Source organism: Sus scrofa, chromosome 17 (genome assembly GCF_054392235.1).
Source record: "Sus scrofa isolate SSC_HxYL_T2T_F1_AM1 chromosome 17, Sscrofa_HxYL_maternal_Yorkshire_Landrace_v2.0, whole genome shotgun sequence".
NCBI lineage: Eukaryota > Metazoa > Chordata > Mammalia > Artiodactyla > Suidae > Sus > Sus scrofa.
Genome location: NC_139399.1, coordinates 17,768,300 through 17,789,174, shown reverse-complemented (window position 1 = coordinate 17,789,174; position 20,875 = coordinate 17,768,300). Strand labels below are relative to the sequence as shown.

Genomic DNA, 20,875 nt, shown 5'->3' with positions numbered 1-20,875 from the left:
AAGGCAGCCGGTGCCTCTCTGCGGCCCCGGGGGCAGTGTCTGCGCCTGGACTCCTCCAGGACTGGCTCAGACCCAGGTCTCGAGTTACCCCTCGCGTGTTCCAGGTGCTTCCTCGTTGAGATGAGGCAGGTTGTACAGTGATTGGAGTTGGAGATCTGTCTCTCCTTTCCTTCCTCTTTGACCTAGGCAGGTTACTTAACCTCTCTGCGCTTCGTTTCCTTTGTGTGAAAGGGGAAAACCTTAGCCACGATGGGGGGTGGGGGGCGGCCCCAAGTGTCACGGAGTTAGTACATGCACAGAGCCCCACCCAGGGAGCAGCCAGCATGGGAGCTTTGCTGCCACCATCCCTATCGACGGGGTCCCAAACCCTGCGACCTCACGGCACTCTGGGGACAGGAGGAGAGCCCCTGGCTCCCGTTTGACAGCTAGGGAAATGGAGGCCCTGAGAAGGCGCCCCACCTCCTCAGCCCTGCAGCGAGCGCGCGAGCGAGCGAGCGGGCCCAGATCCTTGTTCTTTCCACCACGCCGGGCTGCTGCCCAAAGAGGAACAGGCTGATCTGAAAGCGGCATCCCTTTCAGCCACAGCTGCTGCGCCTGCATTATCCAGTTCGCTGTTTAAGGGCGAGTTTAATGCGAGTGGTTCCTGCCCCTGGTGTTGACAGCTCAGCACGGGAAGAGCCTTTAAGGACAGGCCTTAAATAGACATCCCAGTGACACGCTTACGTGTCGGGCGGCTGTGCCGGGTAAGGGGTGGGGGATGCAGAGCTGAGGGGCTAATGCAACTGCATGGGCTTCCAAGGGCCCCAGTGCCCATGCGTGCGGCACGCGCTACACCCATTTGGCTGGGCCTGAGCAGATCCCTCGCCCAGAGCTGTTTTTGAAGCAGACCCTGAACCTTTCAGGGTGTTGGCCCCCACGAGTGGGGTGACATCATTCTGACTGTGGCAGCAGCAGCCTGGGAACACACACAAGTAGCCACATTCCCCAGATGTCTTATTTTCCCAAGTCCTGAACGAGACCATTTTCCTGGGCAGAACCGCCTCTCGTTGGCACAGGGGCACGTGGGCCCCCCTGCTAGCTCCCGGGGTGGGTGTCACACACGTGGTGACTTGTACACGGCTTCCAGTCCCCAGGACAGGCACACCTGCCGACTTCCTTCTAGCCCCGACCGACAGCCTGGCAGCTGGTTTGGGAGCTAAAATTACCGGAGCCTGACGTCATCCGGGTGCAAGGGCAGATGCCAGGCTCCCGGCAGGAGGGCAGCAGATCCAGAGGGGGACCTGCAGCTTCCCGCCCCGGGGAGAGGATGGAAGGGGTGCTGGGGGGCCTGTGGAGTCCCAGAGCAGAATGAGCGGCCGGACCCCCGCCTCTCGGCCCCCTGGCTCCGCTGGCCCTGGAGGGCGGGGCTGGTGAGGAGGCGAGAATGTGGACGTTCGTCACCCAGCTCCTGGTCACCCTGGTGCTGCTGGGCTTCTTCCTGGTCAGCTGCCAGAACGTGATGCACATTGTCCGGGGCTCTCTGTGCTTCGTGCTGAAGCACATCCACCAGGAGCTGGACAAGGAGCTGGGGGAGAACGAGGGCCTGAGCGACGACGAGGAGGCCATCTCCACCAGGGTGGTGCGGCGCCGGGTCCTTCGGAAGGTAACCCGGGCGCAGGGGCGGGCGGGCGGGCGAGGGCCCAGCGGCGCAGGGATATGCGTGCAGGGACATGGGGCAGGACCTCTGCTGGTAGGAAGGCTGGGACGTGCAGGGGGCCAGAGCTGTGTGGCGCTCCCCCGGACCCCCTTTGGTGATGACAGAGAAGTCTCAGCTATGGGACCAGCCGGCCCTCCTCCTGCTCTGTCCCCAACCTGCTGGGTGAAACATAAAGTCACCCTCGAGGCGAAAGCACCTGTGGCCAGGTGTTCTCCCCTGTAAAGTGCCCTAGAAATGATTGATCGGGTGCCTCACCCGCTCTCCCAGGACCTCCTCCGTAAAACCTGTGTAATCGCCCCAATTTTGCCCACTGCAGAGCCATGGCAGGGATCAAGCACACAGCGCTCCTGTGAGCCCTGCCCCCCCCCCTCAGGCACAGGGCCCCACGGGTTCCAACCTGGGACCGATGGTTCCAAGCTGCTTGCTGAGTTGCAGTTTCTGGCCATGGAGGGAATTTGTCTGGACTGTGGCTGTTGCTGCCGTAACGTTATTTCCTCATCCTCCGCCCTGATTCCCACATGCACGTAGCAATCTTGAGTTTTCTCCCTTTCTCTAATTCCAGGGGAATGAGTTTCTTCAGAATATTCCAGGGGAGCAGGTGTCAGAGGAGCATTACACGGATGAGCAGGGCAATGTCGTCACCAGGAAGGTGGGTGCAGAGTCCCCAGAGGTGGCTGGGCTAGAAGCTAAAAGAGGTGGAAGGCGCACCCGCAGCTCCTCGATGCTGCCCTCTCAGAGGCATAATGGGCTCCGACGGGGCAGTTCGGGTATCTGCCTCAGTCCCCGCAGGCCATTTCTCACGGCCACTGTGCCCGATTCCGCCTGAATTCAGCTCCTGCTACTGTGTTCCAGAAGGAATGGGTCCCAGGGCACAGCCCAAACCTAGTCCTGTGATGCCTGGCCCTGAAAACAGCTGTATGACAGCAGTACAGGGTGTAGGGTGGGGGGGTCCTTGCAGGCCTCCTAAGATGAAAAGGAGGTGGGCAGGCATGGGGTGGACGGCAGGTTTACATCAGAGGGCGTGATTCTGCCTGACAAGCGGTGGGCACTGTGCTGGGTGTGGGCAGAAGGGAGGTGGAAGAGTTCTCGTTGTGGCTCAGCAGGTTAAGAACCCGACATACCTGCTGTACAGCACAGGGGTTCTATCCAATCACTTGTGATAGAACATGATGGAAGATAATATGAGAAAAAGAGCTGTGTATATATGTATAACTGGGTCCTTTTGCTGTATAGCAGAAATTGATAGAGCATTGTGAATCATCTATAATTTTAAAAAAATTTTTAAAGAAATTAATAAACTTCTACAAATGCCTACCAAAAAAAAAAAAAAAAAGAACCTGACACGGTCTCTGAGAGGATGTGGGTTCCATCCCTGGCTTTGCTCAGTGGGTTAAGGATCCAGCATTCCTGCAAGCTGCGGCATAGGTCACAGATGCAGCTCTGATTAGATCCCTAGCTTGGGAACTTCCATGTACCTGAGGTGTGGCCCTAAAAAGACAAAAAAGGGGGCGAGGAGGAAGAGAAGGAAAACCTCATGTTGCCCCCATGTTCCCAGAGGTCAGGGCAGGCGCTGGCTTCCCTCTGCCCCAGCAGCGAGCGTCCTCGTTCCTGTTCTCACCTCCTACTCCTTGGGTGGCAGGTGCAGAGCAAAAAATCCTTGGAATGTTTGGGTTCATGAATCCGGGAGCGGGTGGTCCAGTGGAAGAGAAACACCCTGGCCGTCAGGGAAGACCAACGGCGCAACCTCCCCTCACACCAGGAGGCAGGGTGGAGCACTGTGAGCTCTGTCTTGACAGCTCTGTCTTGACAGCGTCTCCAGCCCCTTCTCCCTCTCTTTTCCAGGTCATCCGCAAAGTTGTTCGCCAGATAGACCCGTCCGGAGCCGATGACACCCAGGAGCACGAGGAGGTGATTTCTGAGGGGCCCCTGGAGGACCCTCATGAGCTGGAGGCTGATATTGATTACTTTGTCACACCTGCCAAGGTACCACCCGGACCGGGACCTTCCCCAGGCCCTTGCTCTGCCGAGGGGCTGGTCTATAACTCTGCTGCCCTCTGTGCAGCCCGCCCGGGGTTCAGGCTGCACCTGCTGGCCTCCTGGCTCCCCCTTGAGCCTCCTCTGCAGGCTGTCTGGTTTTCTCTTGCAATTTCCGCCCGTCTCTCTGTGTGATCTGTCCTGCCTTCTGTCTGTCCTGCTGTCCCTAGGTGGAGCTGAGAGGGAACAGCCTTCACCCAGACCTGATAGAGGGCAGGAAGGGGGCACAGATAGTGAAGCGGGCCAGCCTCAAAAGGGGGAAGCAGTGATCTCAAGCCCCTCCCTGTCGAATGGCCTCTCTGGAGGTAACACCATGGTTCTCCAGCCTCCCTGCATGGCCTGGTCCCCCCAGTGGCTGCCACCTCCCAGAACGTGCGCCTCTCCTGGCCCCTCCCCACCCCCGCGTGATGGGCAGGCACTGCCGGGGTCTCCAAGCATAGACTGCCAACCTGCCTCTGAGCTCTATCTCCTCCTCAAGAACAGGGTCAGCAGGAGTTCCCGCTGTGGCTCAGTGGTCATGAATTCGATTAGTATCCATGAGGATGCAGGTTCAATCCCTGGCCTCCCTGTGGATTAAGGATCCAGCTGCGGCACAGGTCACCAATGCAGCTCCGATCTGGCAATGCCGTGGCTGTGGTGTAGGCCACCGTGGCTGTGGTGTAGGCCTCAGCTGCAGCTCCTATTCCACCCCACGCCTGGGAACGTCCACATGCCACCAGTGTGGCCACTTAAAAACAAACAAACAAACAAAAGACAGAAAACAAAACCAGATTTTAAAAAGCGAGTGAGAAGCCCTTGGCACACCTCAGTAGTGCCGTTGTCCTAGAAGCCCAGCATGGGGGTCTGGAGGGTGAGGAGCAGGGCCTTGGGTGTGCCGTCCAGTCTGCCAGGCTGTGCTCTTTCAATGCACGTGTCCAGGAAGACCGTGAGAGGCCTGGCACCCGGCTGTGCCTCGAATCTGGAACCCGAGGCCCCCCTCCACCTTGGTATTTCCTGAAGCATGTCACTCCCTTGCTTTCTAGGAAGAGGTGATGCTCACCGGAGGCTGTGGGGGCAGCATGGCTGAGGGGCGGGGGCTGCAATGTGTGGGGAGCGGGCGGGGGAGGCCATCAAGGCTCTTGGGTGCGGGGAGCAGCGCTGGGGCTTCAGGGCCAGCTCGGACCTCTGACCTCCCTGACGGGTCCTGTACTGAGCTGCCCCGAGGCCCTCACTGTGCCCAGCTCGGGCCAGCTCAGTACCCGGTGCGTCGGGGTGGGAGTCGGCCGGAAGCAGAATGCATGTGGCCCCTGCACCCTGCACACACTGGGTTGTTGTCACTTAGACCCCCAGGGCCTGGCCCCGGACCCGGAGGCCAGCAGGCTTGCTTTCTGCAGTCGGCCAAAAGCAGGGCTGCTGCCTCCCAAACCCCCATAAGTGCTGACTCTGGGCTTCCCAACAGCCCTCAGCGCTTGGGCAGAAAAGAGGTCCAGGCGATCCAGTTGTACGACAAAATTAGACCTGACTCCTCAGCAGCTTAAGGAGGTCACAGTGTTAACCCTGACGCTGCTGGAGGCCACCAGGCTGCTGCTGTTAGGGCATCACCTATGATCGGTTCTGGAGATACACCAAAGGTGCAAGTAAATTGAAAAAGCGGAGAGGAAGAAAAAAGACCCTCTTGGGCAGCAGCAGAAGCTTTAAATTCCAGATTCTTTTTGGCTTCCATTCTGCTGTTGTTTCTGAACAGAAGAGGGGCAGCCAGACGAGGGGAAGGGAGGAATCCAGATATTTTTTTAAAACATTTCTGTTTGGCGTTCCCATTGTGGCTCAGTGCTAACGAACCCAACTAGCATCTGTGAGGACGCAGGTTCAATCCCTGGCCCCGTCTGTGGGTTAAGGATCCAGTGTTAGGTATAGGTCGCAGATGTGGCTCAAGTCCTGCGTTGAGCTGTGGTGCAGGCCGGCAGCTGTAGCTCCAACTGGACCCCTAGCCTGGGAACTTCCATATGCCATGGGTTCAGCCCTAAAAAAGCAAAAAAAAAAAAGTTTCTATAGATGATCTGCAAGGTGGCTGAACCCCCACAAGGGGCGTGTGGTGCAGACCACCTGGCGTGGGTGTCAGGAACATGGGCCAGAGCAACCTGGCTGCAGCACAAGGATGGGACCTCTGCCAGGAAGTGACCAGAAATGTACACGGTGGCAAGGGAACCAGCGTAGAGGAGGCTCTTGCCTGGTCCCAAGAGCCCAGGGAAGGGGGGAGCGGGGGGACATAGCCTACGATGCTGTAGCCTCCAAGCAAGACAGAGGCCGCAACAACACGGGCAAAGGGCCGAGGGCTCTCTGATCCTTCACACTTGGTACCTGCCGCTCGCAAACGTGGACCGTCCCCAGTGTTGGTGGATTCCAGATAATTGCACACTTGCAGATTCACCTACTAGCTAAAAGGTATTGTAACCCCAAAGCGACAGTGACAGCGCTGCCTTTTCCTGGCCTTTCAGGGATGGTGGTGAAGCATTGGAGTGGCCCTTTTTGCCTGTTCCCAGCTGAGGTCAAACAAGGCCCCCTGTTTCAGCTCACGCTCTCAACAAGTGTCCTTTTGTGCTTTTTGTTGGCAATTCGGCTGTTTGAAATGGCCCCTCCACCCATGGTCCCTAAGAGCAGCAACGCCGTGATGGGCTGCGTGGAGAATACGTGCACTGGATGAGCTTTGTCCAGGCATGCGTGACAGGAGAAACGAGTTCAGGGTTAATAAAGCAACCGTATGCAGTGGACCCTTGAACTCCTTGGGGGTTGGGGTGCTGAACTCCCCTCCCCCACAGGCAGTTGAAAATCCCAGTGCTTCTTTCTTGGAAAAAAAAAGGTCTTCATGAATGACTCAGCCCAGGGCAGGAAGCTGAAACTGTGTAGAGAGAATCAGGGCTCAAACCCTTGTGCTTTTGATTCTACATGTTGCGATCTGTAATCGGGTATAAACTTTTCCCACCCTTAGTTAATGTAAAGATCTGTAAAATGAGGAGCTCCCATTGTGGCTCAGTGGGTCAAGGACCCGACGCTGTCTCTCTGAGGATTCGGGTTCGATCTCTAGCCTCACTCAGTGAGTTAAGGATCCAGCATTGGCACAAGCTGCAGTGTAGGTCACAGCGAGGCCTGGCTCCCCCTGTTTCCAGGTTGCGTTACCTGCACATCGTTTAACTCCCCAAGCTCGGGTCAGAGGGATGAAATTGGTCACACTGGCGCAAAAGGCTTAAAAATAACCATGGTAAGAGTTCCCGTTGTGGCTGGGCAGGTTAAGAACCAGACTAGTATCCATGAGGATGTAGGTTCGATTCCTGGACTCGCTCAGTGTGTTAAGGATCTGGCATTGCCTTGAGCTGTGGTGTAGGTCACAGATGCAGCTTGGATCCGGTGTTGCTGTGGCTGTGGCGCAGGCCTCAGCTGTAGCTCCTATTTGACTCCTAGCCAGGGAACTTCCATGTGCTGCAGGTGTGGCCCTAAAAAGAAAAAATAATAATAACCATGGCAACTATGAGGATGGTTGTAAAGACGAAGAAGAAGAGGTGTATTCTGGCGCCCCATCAATTGCAGGTCTGGAAGCATGACGGGGGGCGGGTCTGCTGACTCTCTAAGCCTCAGGTGCCCTGGCTGTGAAATGGCAGCAATGCCGATATTCCCTCTATAGGGCAGTTATGTTTGTGAAAGGGGTGTCTTTTCTTTTTTATCCTGTCAAGTCCTAATCCACTGTTTCTCGTCATGTCTCACAGCCATCCGAGGGTCTGCTTAAAACAAAGATTCTTGGTCCTTGCCCCAGACCTTCTACACTAAAATTCTGGAACTCAGCAGAAAAAAAAAAAAAATAAAAAATAAGGAGTTCCCATCATGGCCCAGTGGTTAATGAATCCAACTAGGAACCATGAGGTTGCAGGTTTGATCCCTGGCCTCGCTCAGTGGGTTAAGGATCCGGTGTTGCCGTGAGCCGTGGTGTTGGTCCCAGACTCGGCTCGGATCCTGCGTTGCTGTGGCTGTGGTGTAGGCTGGCAGCTACAGCTCTGATTAGACCCCTAGCCTGGGAATCTCCATATGCCGCGGGTGCAGCCCTAGGAAAAAAAAGACAAAAAAAATTCTGTTACTCAGGATTCTGCAGCAAGCTTGAGGGATCTTGATACATTTTGAGGACTAGGTTATCAGGACCAACTCTGGTGTTCCTTCCCAAACCTCCCTGAGGTGCTGTGGCTTAGACGTTACACCTAAAAGATGAGATAAGTGATGGCCGCAGTTTGTTCAGAACCGTGGAACCCCCACCCCCAAAAGAGCAGAATACCCCTATCCTCGTCTCCTGTCCCAATTCCCCCTGCCCCAACAATCATTGCTGACCTTGGGGAGGATTTTGCATGAGGCCTGGCAGGTGGGGGAGGGGTGCTTTCTGGTCGTATCTAAGAAGCTGGAAAATTGCTGGTTAGTCAGGCCTAATCCTGTGCAGCCGACAGTAGCAGCTGGTGGGTTTTGCTCTGTGCCCAGGTACGTAGGTCCAAGAATCAGGGTGTCAGCGCTGCTACAGGATAGGGCAGCTGGGCACTGGATGGCAGCCCTGCCTCCTGGGACTCGGGAAGCTGTGGCCTGAGATGGCTGTTGCTTTTTTTAATTTTCCTTTTTAAGAGATACTTTCCATTCATACACTGTGGTTGTCAGACCTGTGTTAACTCTGACTAAATAGAGAAGTTTAGTGAATTTGAAAATGTATCTCTGGGAGTTCCCATGTGGCTCACTGGGTTAAGGACCCAGTGTTATCTCTGTGGGGATTTAGGTTCCATCCCTGGCCTCACTCAGGGGGTTAAGGATCCAGCGTTGCCACAAGCTGTGATGTGACGTAGGTCACAGATGTGGCTCGGATCCCGCATTGCCGGGGCTGTGGCGTAGACTGGCAGCTGCAGCTCCAATTCAACCCCTAGCCCAGGAATTTCCAAATGCTGCAGGAACAACCTAAAAAAAAAGAAAAGAAAAGAAAAAGAAAATAAATCTCTTAGTAACATTAGTAGGAGGAGGTGGGAAGGCCAGGGGTCATGTTTTACTTTGCTCTTTTGTTTTGGCTTTGCAGCACGTGGAAGTTCCTGGGTCAGGGATGGAATCCAAGTCGTAGCTGCCTCTGTGGCAGTGCCAGATCCTTTAACCCCCTGCACCCAGCCGGGGATCAAACCTGTACCTCCGCAGTGACTGAAGCCACTGCAGTCAGACACTTAATCCACTGCACCACAGCGGGAACTCCTTATTCTGCTCTTTTGTTTTCCATTACAGTCCACCCTCACTCCCCAGCCCCTGCAGAGTCTGGGCTTCAGGAAAGAGGAGAGAGAATCAGGCCCTGGGCAGGGGTGAGGACTGAGGGCCCAGCTCCAAGAGGTACCACAAGGAAAAAAGAACCCGGCCAAACAGCCCCTGGGAGCTGCTGGAGGCTATCTTCTAAGCATTTTTAAGGGGGGATCCTTTCTTGGGGGGCACCCAGGATGGCGGCAGAGGACTGGATGCAGCCAGAGACCCGCACTCTATTCCCACAACCCTGCCTTCAGTCTGTCCGTCCTCCTCCCGGAGTCTCGGCTCACCCAGAGACTGAAAGAGCAATTACCCAGAATGATGAACTTGAACTTTCTCCTCCGCTGTGTGTCCAGGCAGAAGAGTGGGAGGGAGATCGTAGCCGGTCTTCCCCAGGCTCAAGGTTTTATAAGGGTGCTTGTGTGAGGCGTGCTTAGTACTGGGGTCAGCACGGGGGGAACCCATCAGAAAGGTAAGGGTGTTTGTGCTCCAGGCGGGAAAATAAGCAGACAAGAAAAAGGACCCCCTGACAGAGCCTTTCCAGAGCTGATCTGGCAGTGTTTGATACCCCTCACTGTCCTGAGCGCGTGAGAGACCCCCTAGCTCTCACCCATCACAACAGTCTAACAGGTGCGTCCCACTAGGGCCCTCGTTTCCCAGCGGAGGAAACCGAGTCACAGAGAGGGTCAGAAACGGGACCCAGGCCTGCCCAGCAGGAAACGGGCAGACAGGAAACGAACTTGGGCAATCCGGCAGCTTCAGAGTTCATGCTGCCAACCACACTGTGATGGCAAGAAACGCAAGGCAGTGACAGGAGGGAGAGACAGAGGGAGCCGAGTTTTCAGGAAGGCCTCGTGCAGGAGAGGTCTGGAGGGTGGTGGGTCGAACTTCAGCCGAGAGGAGACTGGATGGCGTCCTTGGTGGGGCAGTGGGGGGTCGGAGGGGGGACACAGGCAAGCAGCAGCGGGCAGGGCATGTGGCTTCAGGGGACCCAGAGGAGGCTGCTTGGCTGACAGGGATCAGGCAGGGATGGAAGAGTCCTCTACAGGGTGGCAGCTCCTTCCAGACACAGCAGTCAAGGACCTGGCTTTGTACTCTGATGAGGAACTTGGCGCCACCCTCCATCCCTGGAGACCCACTCAGGGTCGCATTCACTGGGTCACTTCCAGTTTCCTCCCCAAGCCTGGCACCTGTAGGGGTGCAGGACAAGCTCCCTGTCTGGGGACAGCTATGCTTCCATGAGCTACTTCCTGCCCCACCCAGGAGACTGTCAGCCCCTCTGAGTGCAAGTCCTGGCAGACAGTCCCGGGCGGCTGGTCTTGAAAGTGGTGTTTTCACCCCAGGTTGGACCACGAGGCCCCACTGGGGAGGCGGGAGCACTGTCTTGCTGGAATCCCAGGCTGCAGAATTGAACTTCACTTTGCAGGCAGAGCTGCTGCCTTCCAGGCTAAGAGACACACTCTCTTGAGAAGAGGCAGCTGGTTTTCAAAGAGCCCTTTGCCCCAACAGAGGTGGTCCATCTCTGGGGCACAGGGCAAGGAGTCAGAGGCCTCTGACAGTAGGAGCCTGTGGACCAGATCCGAAGAGGCACCGAGGTCCCCTGAGTCTGTGAGCTCCACATCTGCTCTGTCCTCGTCCCCCCCCCCACCCCCCCGCCAGGCTGGCTCACAGCTGACAGCCACACATGTTGGCTGAACTGAACAAGCCAGGGCACTGCCGCCTAGCCTGGTGCCTCTCCTGGCACGCACCTAGGTACTAGCATCTGCTGATGGGAGCCCCCTCCCCACCAGGTGGTTGTGCAAATACCCACCGTCTTCCAGGGAACTTATCCACTGGGTGAGAAGCTAGCAGCAGCCTCTGGGTCAGGGAGCCAGACAGCTGGTATTTCTGGAAGGTCAGGGGCCTGAGCTCAGCGCCTTTCAGCTCCCGCCTTGCCTGGGGAAGCTGCTTCTCCTGACGCACCCCCCCCCCACCCCACCCCCCGCCCCCGGCCAACCGAGAAGCCAGCACAAAACCCAGGATCCTGGGCTTTTGCTGGGAGTTGCACCTTCCCGCGCTAAGTGATGCCTTCTCTCTCTGTGTGTCCCTCAGGATCACACGTCGACACCCAACCCTTGAACTCCACACACTCTGCCACGCACCCAGGAGGAGAGCTGGCCCGGAGGCCCCGGAAGCAGCACACACGTCCCCCCGGAGGCTGACGGCATGACCTCTGTAAGGGACTTCCTTTAGTCACCTACTCGCATGAAGGACTGACTGTAGACGCATGACCTGCAGTCCTCAATCCTGCCTCTAGGACTGTGGAGCTCTGTTGGGAATCAGGACAGGATGAAGCCGCCCGAGCAGAGAGAGAGAGAGAGGGACGCGAGGGCGCAGGAGAGCGCTGAGCGCAACAGCAAACAAGGGCTCTTTTGTGGCTGGGATGAGATATTTTTTTAAATCATTTCAATTTCGACGTGTTACAGGGTACTTTTTTTTCAACCTCATCTGTAGGAAATCCATGTGAGCTTCCTGGAAAGGAAAAACAAAAAAAAAACAAACAAAAAAAAGAACAAGAACCAATTCAGCCCCTTAATCCCTTGTCCTCGTCTGCCAGCCTTCCCCACCCGTACGCCCCACCCACCATTTATGACCGTCCCTTCCGATCCCCAGTGGACTGAACCTTCCAGGACGCTCTACATGGCATCAGGACACACACACACGCGCACAGGCACATACACCCTCTCCCCTCTACTTAGTATACACACACAGATTTTACTGTGACGTCTGAAGCTGTGTAGACTCTCCTGTGGATAAACTGGAATTTTTTTTATGTTGTCTCTCTCTCTCTCCGCCAGTTTCAGTATCAATCATCTTCCAATGGAAAATCATCACCTTTAGAGTGCATTCGGGGTTCCTTGTGTTAGGGACATAAGAATTGAGGCGAGGACCCCCCCAGGCTTAGCTGTAGGGCTCCAAGGGAGCCGGCGCCCCCATCTGAAAGGGTCTTGCAGCTGGGGGAGGGCCGGTGGCTGTCCCAGGATTGCACCAGCATGTTCAATAGAGAAGAGGTTTTCTATATCTTCAAGCACTTATATCATAGTCCGTGTTCAAAGTGTAAACTCTGCAGTAATCAGCCTTGTGTATATGACAAACAATAAATACTATGCAAACCAATAGAAACACTTTAGCAGTATGTACAAAGCACTAACAGCTCAGCTCTGGAGGACTTCTCCAGGCTGCGGGAGAAGGACCTACTTAGCCCGTCTGTCGGTGAAAAGAGGAAGGGAGAACTAGTGAGGTTCCTGCCCCATCGGATCGCAGGTCAGTGGCCACCCCGAGGTCTCTCAGAGCGAACTTGGTGCTCTAAGCCCAGGCAGCCTCCAGCATGGGGGAGGGGGGGCTGGGCTGCACAGCCTCAGTGCCCCCAGCAGGCCAAGCCCCTCTGACCCCCCCCCCACGCACACCCCGCGGAGAGGCGGCGGAGGGGCCCCCTCCTGACCACGCGCCCAGGAGCGGAGAGCGCAGGAGGAGAGACAGCGGCGGACCACCGGGAGGCCTCCCCTGGCCAGGACTGAGATCCTCCCGGGCCAGGGGCCCCGTCAGGGCAGGAAGGAGACAGAACGGCCGGCTGTTCCTCGCCTCGGTGCCATCAGGGAAGAGCCTTAAAGTTCCACCAGAGGCCCCCCCCCCTCCCCGCCCCAGCAGAGGGAGGCCCGAATCAGCACAACGCGCCCCGCGCGGCGCCGCCCAGGCCAGGAGAGGACTGGCAGGCTCTTCTCGCCCTCCCGAGGGCCACTGTTTTGTGGATGTGCAGTCACCTTCCTCCCTGCCGCTCTTCCGAGGTGTCCTCAGAACACATCCGAACCTTCCGAGTAGCACAGAAGCTCCCTCGATGTCACAGCCCCCGAGGCCGGCACCAGCGCACAGGGGATCCCCCCCACCCCGTCCCGCCCCGCCACCTGTTCCGGCTGGGGTGGGCGGGGCGGGCCCAGCTCCCCGAGGGGCGCGCGGGGGAGAGGGTGCCCCGCCCCGAGGGGGCTGCGCGCAGAGCATCTCCGCCGGCCGGTCCCTCCGCCCAGCCCCGGCTGCCAGACTCGGTCAAGGCCAAGGAAGACAGGCGCAGGGCCGCCTCCCGCCGCGATCTGTCCCTGCCTCGCCCGGCGCCGCCGCTGCCGCCGCCGCCGCCACCGCCGCCGACCCAGTAGCCCCTGTAGAGCCGCGGCCCCGGCCCCGCTGCGCTTTGGCCCCCGCTCTGCCTGGCATGGCTGCTTGGCCCGCCGGCCCCCTCGGCCCCGGGCGGCATGCTGCGTCCGCTGCTAGTAGGGGCTGTTACGGGAGGGGTTTGGGGTCTCCACACGTTGCCTAGAGAATGCTGCAGTCTGCACCTTAGACGCTTTTTAGAAGTTTTGGAATTACCCTGATTTTTTAAATTGTTATGGAAAATGATTCTTTTTTTGACTGACTCCCACCTGCTCTGTTCTCGGGAGGGAACCCCCCACCCCACTCTGATGTATAGACCATTCTCCCTACACCAGCTGAACAAATGTCAAAATTAATAAAGAAACCGACTTATGGCACAGGCCTCCATCTCGCCTTCCAGGCTCATCTTTAGGAAGTGGGTTGGGGGGAAGGGCGGGCTGGAGGAGTCGGGGGGTGGGGGGCGGTGATCCGTCTACAGGGAGGTCTGCACCCCGGGAAGGCCTGCACCGTCTCCCAACCTGGACGGCGGCCTTAGTCAGGACCGTCCACTCCTCAGACAGTAGAGCGGATTTCCGTCCCATCTAATGACTACCACGCAATGGAGGCAAGTCCAAGGTGGGCTGAGGAGGCACCACAAACACCAGGATAGTGGCTGAGCACACAGCGGGCATACTTAGGGGGACCTGCCCCCGGCCCCACCCAGCACTTCCTGTAAAGGCATCTGGCCCCTGAACTCAGTGCCACTCAGAGTTCAAGAACCTCCAAGAAAATCACTTTGTTCCCAAAGAGCTCCTAACACCATGCAACACTGGTCACCAAGTGGGCCTCAGTTTCTCCATCTGTCAAACAGGAGAAGGGATTAAGTGATGGCTAATGTCTCTCCAGATTGTCATCTCGGGGTTCCTGAACATAAATGCCTTTGTTGTGCTTGGTATGAAATAAGAACCAAATCATTTACTGAAGTTTTTGCTCCTCTTATGTCCACATGGTTGGTGGGGGCTGGGGGGAGGGGCAAATCTTAGTCACAGAGTCCTAGCAGCTCTTCCAGTCCTCACTCTGATTCTGAAGTTTCTCAGTATCAGAAAAGACACACAGGAGTTCCCTGGTGGCCTAGCAGTTAAGGATCTGGTGTTGTCACTGCTGTGGCTCAGGTTCAATCACTGGCCCGGGAACTTCCACATGCTGCATGGTGCAAAAAAAAAAAAAAAAGACACCCAGGCCAAGGGACCAGCCATGGCTGTGCACCAGTATCACCCAGAAAGTCACACCTGCCTGGATGGACTCCACTGACAACACTGGGAACTGGAATTCAGTTTCCCGAATGGTTGCGATGGACAGCTTTGCAGCACAGCCAGTTGAGACAGATGAAAACTTTTTTTTTTTTTTTTTTTTGGTCTTTTTGCCATTTCTTGGGCTGCTCTTGTGGCATATGGAGGTTCCCAGGCTAGGGGTTGAATCGGAGCTATAGCCACCGGCCTACACCAGAGCCACAGCAACGCGGGATCCAAGCTGCGTCTGCGACCTACACCACAGCTCATGGCAACGCCGGACCCTTAACCCACTGAGAAAGGCCAGGGATTGAACCTGCAACCTCATGGTTCCTAGTCAGATTCGTTAACCACTGAGCAATGACAGGAACTCTGAGACCGATGAAAACGTTTAATCCAAACTTATCCAGTTTTTAATCCAAATTTCCAGAAAAAGCATCAGCACAACCTTTTGTGAGGCCCTTCTTGAATTAACCTATATCATCTGTGCCATGGGAGCATGGCCAATTCCACCCCAAGCTGATAACAGTTGTGTGGCTCTCTGTGAAAGGGAAGCCCTTCCTTAGGCCCAGGCCCTTGGCCTCCTGCTGGAAACCCAGGAGCAGGCTTGTCTCCATCTGCCTAAGTGTGACCACAGGCTGGTCAGAAAGGGCTTTGGGATTGCCAGGCGGAGGAGGGACAAAAGTCCATCAGTCTGGCAGCCACGGTTTTTCCTGCCATTTGGCATAACGAGAGCAGTATCAAGCTGATTGCCATTAAAAAAAAAAGAAGAAGAAGAAGAAGCAAAAGAAAAAAGAAACTGTGGGAAGGAGGCTGCTCCATGTAGAAACAACCCAAATTATTTACGTTTTTTTTCCTGTTTATAAAATGGGAGAGAGCTCCCCCCACCCTGTAGAGCCTTTATGTTGTAAAAATTCATTAGGAAAAAAAAAAAAAGGCACATGGGTGTTCTAAAATTCAACTAGTCTCATCCATGCAATATTTACCGAGCGCCAACCACCGGACTGTCACAGGCACCCGCTGCTGAATCAACGGCCAGCTCAGCCATCAGAGATTTCCAACCCAGGTGCCAAGCAAGGCAGAACTTGGCAGAGGCACAGATGAGTCCTCAGAGGAGGAGGAGGAGGAAGGGAGGACAGAGGGGACCGGGAAAGGCTGCCCAGAGGCAGAGGCAGAGCTAGGAAGCACCCACAGCCAGCACACCTAGAGACGCCCCACTCCCACCACCTGCCCCAATCTGCCTGGCAGGCTCCCACCCCAGGCCTCGGGCCCCAAAGCCCAGCCTCCCCACTTACCCGGCCAAGCACGGAAATTGGGAAGGAAGCATCCGTGTTCAGATTGCACATTCCCCCAGAGGCTGGGGCATCTGCTCAGAAAGGGGTGCCTCAGCACAGCACCCACCCCCAAGCCCGGCCCCTTGCCTGAGGGGCAGCAGCTGCAGGAACTGTGACCTCCAGCTGCCCCAGTGTCTCCCACTTTTTCCTAGATGCTCACTGAGGGGTACCAAGAGCAGGTGGACCCTCTGAGAATGAACAGAGCCTCCAGAGCTTGCTCCTCCTCTCTCTCTCTCTCTCTCTCTCTCTCTCTCTCTCTCTTTCTCTCTCTCTCTCTCTCTCTCTCTCTCTCACACACACACACACACACACACACACACTGGCCGACTTTACAGTCAATCTTTTCAAAGTGCAATTTGTCTAGCAAAAGCCAATGTGAAGCCCGCGAGGCTTTCCACCAATGGCAACACGCCTCGGGCCGCTCAGCCAGTGTGGGGTCTGTATTCTAATGGGCCCCATCTTTATCAGGGAATGTTGCTTCTCTGAACTTGAAACTTCTCATGGAGGGTCCCCAGATTCCGTGGCAGAGCAGGGGCCTGAGCTGAGACCTGTGGGGAGAGCCCTGTGTCCCCGGGGCTGGGGACAGGGACAGAGGGCAGGGGCACTGGGAGTGCTCTCACCTGCCCCTGGAGCACCTGACTTCCCCAGGGCTGGGCTGACGTGTGTGCCGGCCCGGTGAGGGCTGGGCCGGATGCCGGGAAGGGAGGGCGGCCCGAAGCTGGGGCCGCTCTGACCCTCTGAAGCTGCCATGGGATTCTGGGCCAGGGCTTGGGGTCTCAGGCTCTAGGGGCCTGAAGTTGGGCTTCCGGCCTCCCCCCGCCCGGGCCCCATCAGAGGGGGGGCCATGGAGTCGAACCTGCAGGGCCCGTTCCTGCTGAACAACGCGCCGCTGGCTCAGTTCTCGGAGATGAAGGCCCCCGTGTGCCAGTACTCGGTGCAGAACTCTTTCTACAAGCTCAGCCCCCCGGGGCTGGGCCCCCAGCTGCCGGCGGGGACCCCTCACGGGATCACAGACATCCTGAGCAGACCCGTGGCCACGCCGAACAGCAGCCTCCTCTCCGGCTACCCCCACGTGGCCGGCTTTGGTGGTCTCGGCTCCCAGGGGGTCTACTACAGCCCCCAGGTGGGGAATTTCTCCAAGGCGGCCACGGAGTACCCCACCCGGACCCGGAACTGCTGGGCGGATGCGGGCCCCGACTGGCGAGGCGGGCGGCAGTGCGGCAACGGTGAGTATGCAGAGGAGGGGGCAGGAGTGGTGGGGTCCTTGGCCACCATCGGACAGCCCCCCGGGGGGCTGTCCCTTCACCTGGGGCAGCACTGGGTTCTCCCCTCCCTGTCCCACCCCGGCTTCGCTTGGATGGGTGTCTCGATCCCCACTCCCCGGCCCTTACCAGCTGCCCTTCTGGAGAGCCTGGGTAAGACCCCACGGCCCACCCTCACCCTATGTAAGGTCCCATCACCCTACTTGTCCCACCCAGAGCCCGTGTCACCACTTCATCCAAGAGGGCAAATGCTGTCCCCAGTGAGGAGAACTTACCACTGCATCACCTTCCCTAAAGAGCCTCCTCGTGCGCTGGCAGCACTCGGGGACACCAGAAAGTACCCTGGCCCCATTGCAACCCCACACAATCAAGGGGGTCTCTTTCCTCTCTTGGTGGTTTACATCAACAGCAGTGGCCACACCGCCCAATCCCCAGGAGCACCCCACCCATCCCTGAGCTGTGATTGTCAGAGAGTTGGTCCGACTCTCCCCAGGATGCCAGTCAGGGGCTGGAGGAGGTGGCAGGACATCCATGGGCAGGTGACGCTTACCTGGGAGGCAGGGAGCATGTCAGTGGCTGCAGGAGCCATACCTGTACCCAGATCAGGGGACGGGGCAGAGGGAGCCTTGATTTCTCTCCCACCTCAGGGCTCCCCGCCCCATAATGGGGGCTTGGGGCAGCCAAGGAAAGCCTGCAGGCACCCCTGCCTCCCACCCACTGCTCTGAAGCCTCACACCCCTCATCAACCCCAAACACGGCCAGTCCCATGGGGGCCAAAGCCTCATCTCCCAGCACCTATTTTATAACCTGGTTTGGGGGTGCTTTAGGCTCTAAGCTGTCCCTCTCGCTCATCCCCATGTCCCCTACCCCCTACACACACACACAACACCCTCTTCACACCCCTGCACCTCCACACGCAGGAAAATGTCTTGAGTCAGTGGCTAAATTAATGCAAGGGGACGGGGCTGAAGGTGACAGACACTCGGGAGGTCTCCTCCCCTTTCTGTGCTCGGGTTTCCTCACCTGCAATGTGAGGACACAGGACAGGGACTGTCAGGCTGCCCTGAACAAGGCCCGGCACGTGGGCCTTCTGCTTCCCCCGCCCCGCCCCCCAGCCCCAGCTCCTTTCTGAGAGGCTGCCCTGGCCTGGGGGTGGGGAGTGGTCAGTTCTTGAGCTTCCGTGTCCAGACTCTCCAGTGGGGTTGAAGCCACATGACTCCCAGGCCTGGGGACAGGGAGAAGCAGCAACTTGAAGCCTGGGGTTCTGGTTTGCCTGGAACACCTGGAACATGGGATCCCAGAGCAAGAAGTGGGAGGGGAGGAATCCCCAGCCCCTAGGGCCTCGATTGTTGGTAGAAGGTGCCAAATCTGTGTCTTGGTGACTCTGAGACCCAGAGGAAAGTCCCCTTGCCCCTCAGGGCACAGTGACATCATTAAGTCATGGGGACAACCAGTTCTAAGCACCTCCGGCCCTAATTAGCTAAAAATCTGGGGCAGGCACCCTTGGGGGGGCCCGGGCCCCCCAGACAAGGCAGAGGTATGCTGCTTAAGTGAGAGGTCCCACGATACCCCAGCAACTCCAGTGGCTCCTCTGTACGTGAGCCTTCCCCGGGGTGGGGGGGAGGCAGGGCAGGGCTGGCACCCCTCCGCCATCACCCCCCCATTACCGCACACTTTCTTCCTCCCACCAGCCCCAGACCCCCTGAGCGACAGCATCCACAAGAAAAAGCACACCCGGCCCACCTTCACAGGACACCAGATCTTTGCCCTGGAGAAGACATTCGAGCAGACCAAGTACTTGGCTGGCCCTGAGCGGGCACGGCTGGCATACTCACTGGGGATGACTGAGTCCCAGGTCAAGGTGAGTCTGTGCGGGAGGAGAAGGGGGTCTACCTGGCAGGATGAGAAGCTGCTTCCTGGGACAGAGGCAGCCTGGTTCTCCTGGCAGCTGCCAGCTCAGTGGGAGGCCGTCCTGGTGCTTGGGTACCACTTGCCCACCTAACCCAGCAGATGGTAGTAATTACCATGCTGAGAGCCCACTGAAACCCTCACAGCCACCTTGAGGTGGGTCTTATTACCCATCGCACAGGTGAAGAAACAGTCTCAGCTGAGCCTCTTGCTTGAGGTCACCGGCTGGTAAAGGCACATTGGGAGACTGACCTGGATTATAAGTTTCTGACCTCATATCTTTCCTGCCTCTTCATGTTGAGGCTAGGAATTTCAAGAGCTGACACTTTAATTTCAAGAGCCTCTGGGCCGGATCAGAACTGGCTTCAGGCTGGTTCCGTTAACCAGCAAAACAAGTCTCGGTTCACCAGACTTTCAAGTGAATATCACCCTTCCTCTGGTGCCTGCCAGTGATGTCACGATGTAGGAGCCTCTGTCTGTGCCCAGCTCTGGGCCAAGCTTAGGAGAGGGCGGCCCCTCTCAAACTGCAGAACTCCGGCCTGAGCTGGATGGATACACCGGCTTCTGCCCCCAGGGTCCTGGGTGCCGCCTTGGCAACTTTGAGGCTCACTGTTCCCCTGTGGGGGCCTTTGGGTGGGAGGCGCAAAAGCAAGTTCTGAGCTATGCTGGAACTGCCCATCTCTGCCACAAGGTGGCAGGCTTGAGGGAAGAGGGCAGCAAAGGGGCGGCTAGGACCGGGGGTCTGGACTCTCAGGGAGCCGTGCACCTGCAGCCAACCAACCACCTCTGCAGCCCCCTTTGCCCTAAACTGGAGAGGAAAGGCTTTCCCACATTGCTTTGCTTCCTGGGGTACTTTCTGTCCTCAGCAATGAGCATATGTGATTTTTTGAAGTTGGGGGGAAATTATTCGTGAAGTTCAGTCAAGGTCTATGAGGTTAAAAGCATTTCAGCCCCTTTCACCCAAGTACCCAGATGGCAAAGGGGAGGAAGATACAGGCAGAGAGGGTCACAGCTAAGCGAAAGGGCTCTGCTGCCCTCACATTTAGTTGTTTTTTGTTGCCTCCTTAAAAAAAAAAAAAAAAAAAAAAAAAAAAAAAAAAAAAAAAAAGTAGTGTGAATAAGACAACTCCATTGCTGAGCCACTTATTCTATTATAAAAGTGAGGATGACGGGTCCTTGCCACCGAGAAGAGCCACCCTCCCCAAAGGGGCCCGGTGTGCGCCGCGTGCGCGATGCTCAGAATCCTTCTCTTCCCAGGTGTGGTTCCAGAACCGGAGGACCAAGTGGCGGAAGAAGAGCGCCCTGGAGCCCTCGTCCTCCACGCCCCGGGCCCCGGGCGGCGCAGGCGGGGACCGCCCCGCCTCGGAGAATGAGGACGACGAGTACAACAAGCCGCTGGACCCTGACTCCGACGACGAGAAGATCCGGCTGCTGCTCCGCAAGCACCGCGCCGCCTTCTCGGTGCTCAGCCTGGGCGCGCACGGTGTCTGACCCCGCCGGGCGGCCTCGGCGTCCCCGCAAGGCGCTAACTGGGGGCAGTGGCGGCGGAGGAGGGAGGGGGGCGGGGGAGGGGCGGGGCAGGAGGACTGAAGGGGAGGCTGGAGGACCGAGCGGGAGGACGGAGGACGGAGCGGGAGGATGGATGGAGGACAGAGGGAGGATGGATGAAGGATGGAGGGGACGAAGAGGAGGGAGACCTGGAGGAGGATGCAGGGAGGAGGAGGAGAGGGCGGGGCAGAGGGGGAGAAGGAGGCCGGACTCCTAAGGGAGGAGGCGCAAAGACGCAGATGTGCACCTGTCCTGAGATCAGGCGCCCCCTCTGCCCTCCTGCATCCCGGTGGACCCAGGCCCGGCCCTGCCAGCTCAACAGATTCTAGGTGCACATGTAGATGGAAACGACCAGGGGTCTGCAGC

General features: G+C 57.4%; 2 protein-coding genes and 1 non-coding gene across 52 annotated transcripts in view; all 3 read left to right on the top strand.

Annotated features, from left to right (window-relative positions):
* ANK1 (ankyrin 1) overlaps nt 1–12,163 on the top strand; it is a 232,986-nt gene extending 220,823 nt beyond the window's left edge. For 18 of the 50 annotated variants that reach the window (XM_085004300.1, XM_085004297.1, XM_085004332.1 and 15 more), the window contains 3 exons: nt 2,259–2,345; nt 3,539–3,679; nt 11,099–12,163. In XM_085004300.1, the coding sequence (XP_084860426.1) occupies nt 2,259–2,345; nt 3,539–3,679; nt 11,099–11,125 (255 nt within the window). In that variant the 3' untranslated portion in view covers nt 11,126–12,163. Of the gene's footprint in view, nt 1–2,258; nt 2,346–3,538; nt 3,680–3,900; nt 4,036–11,098 lie in introns of all 50 variants that reach the window. The other 32 variants (XM_085004311.1, XM_085004306.1, XM_085004337.1 and 29 more) reach the window with 3 other exon arrangements.
* Nucleotides 4,867–4,946, top strand: MIR486-1 (microRNA mir-486-1). Its single transcript, NR_035384.1, has one exon. It is a non-coding gene; the product is annotated as a microRNA mir-486-1 (primary transcript).
* A 4,118-nt stretch (nt 12,164–16,281) lies between the features above and the next one.
* NKX6-3 (NK6 homeobox 3) lies at nt 16,282–20,533 on the top strand. Its single transcript, XM_003483884.4, has 3 exons — nt 16,282–17,017; nt 18,745–18,914; nt 20,219–20,533. The coding sequence occupies exons 1-3, from the start codon at nt 16,636–16,638 to the stop codon at nt 20,450–20,452; spliced, it is 786 nt and encodes a 261-aa protein (XP_003483932.1). The 5' UTR covers nt 16,282–16,635; the 3' UTR covers nt 20,453–20,533.
* The last annotated feature ends 342 nt before the right edge of the window (nt 20,534–20,875 follow it).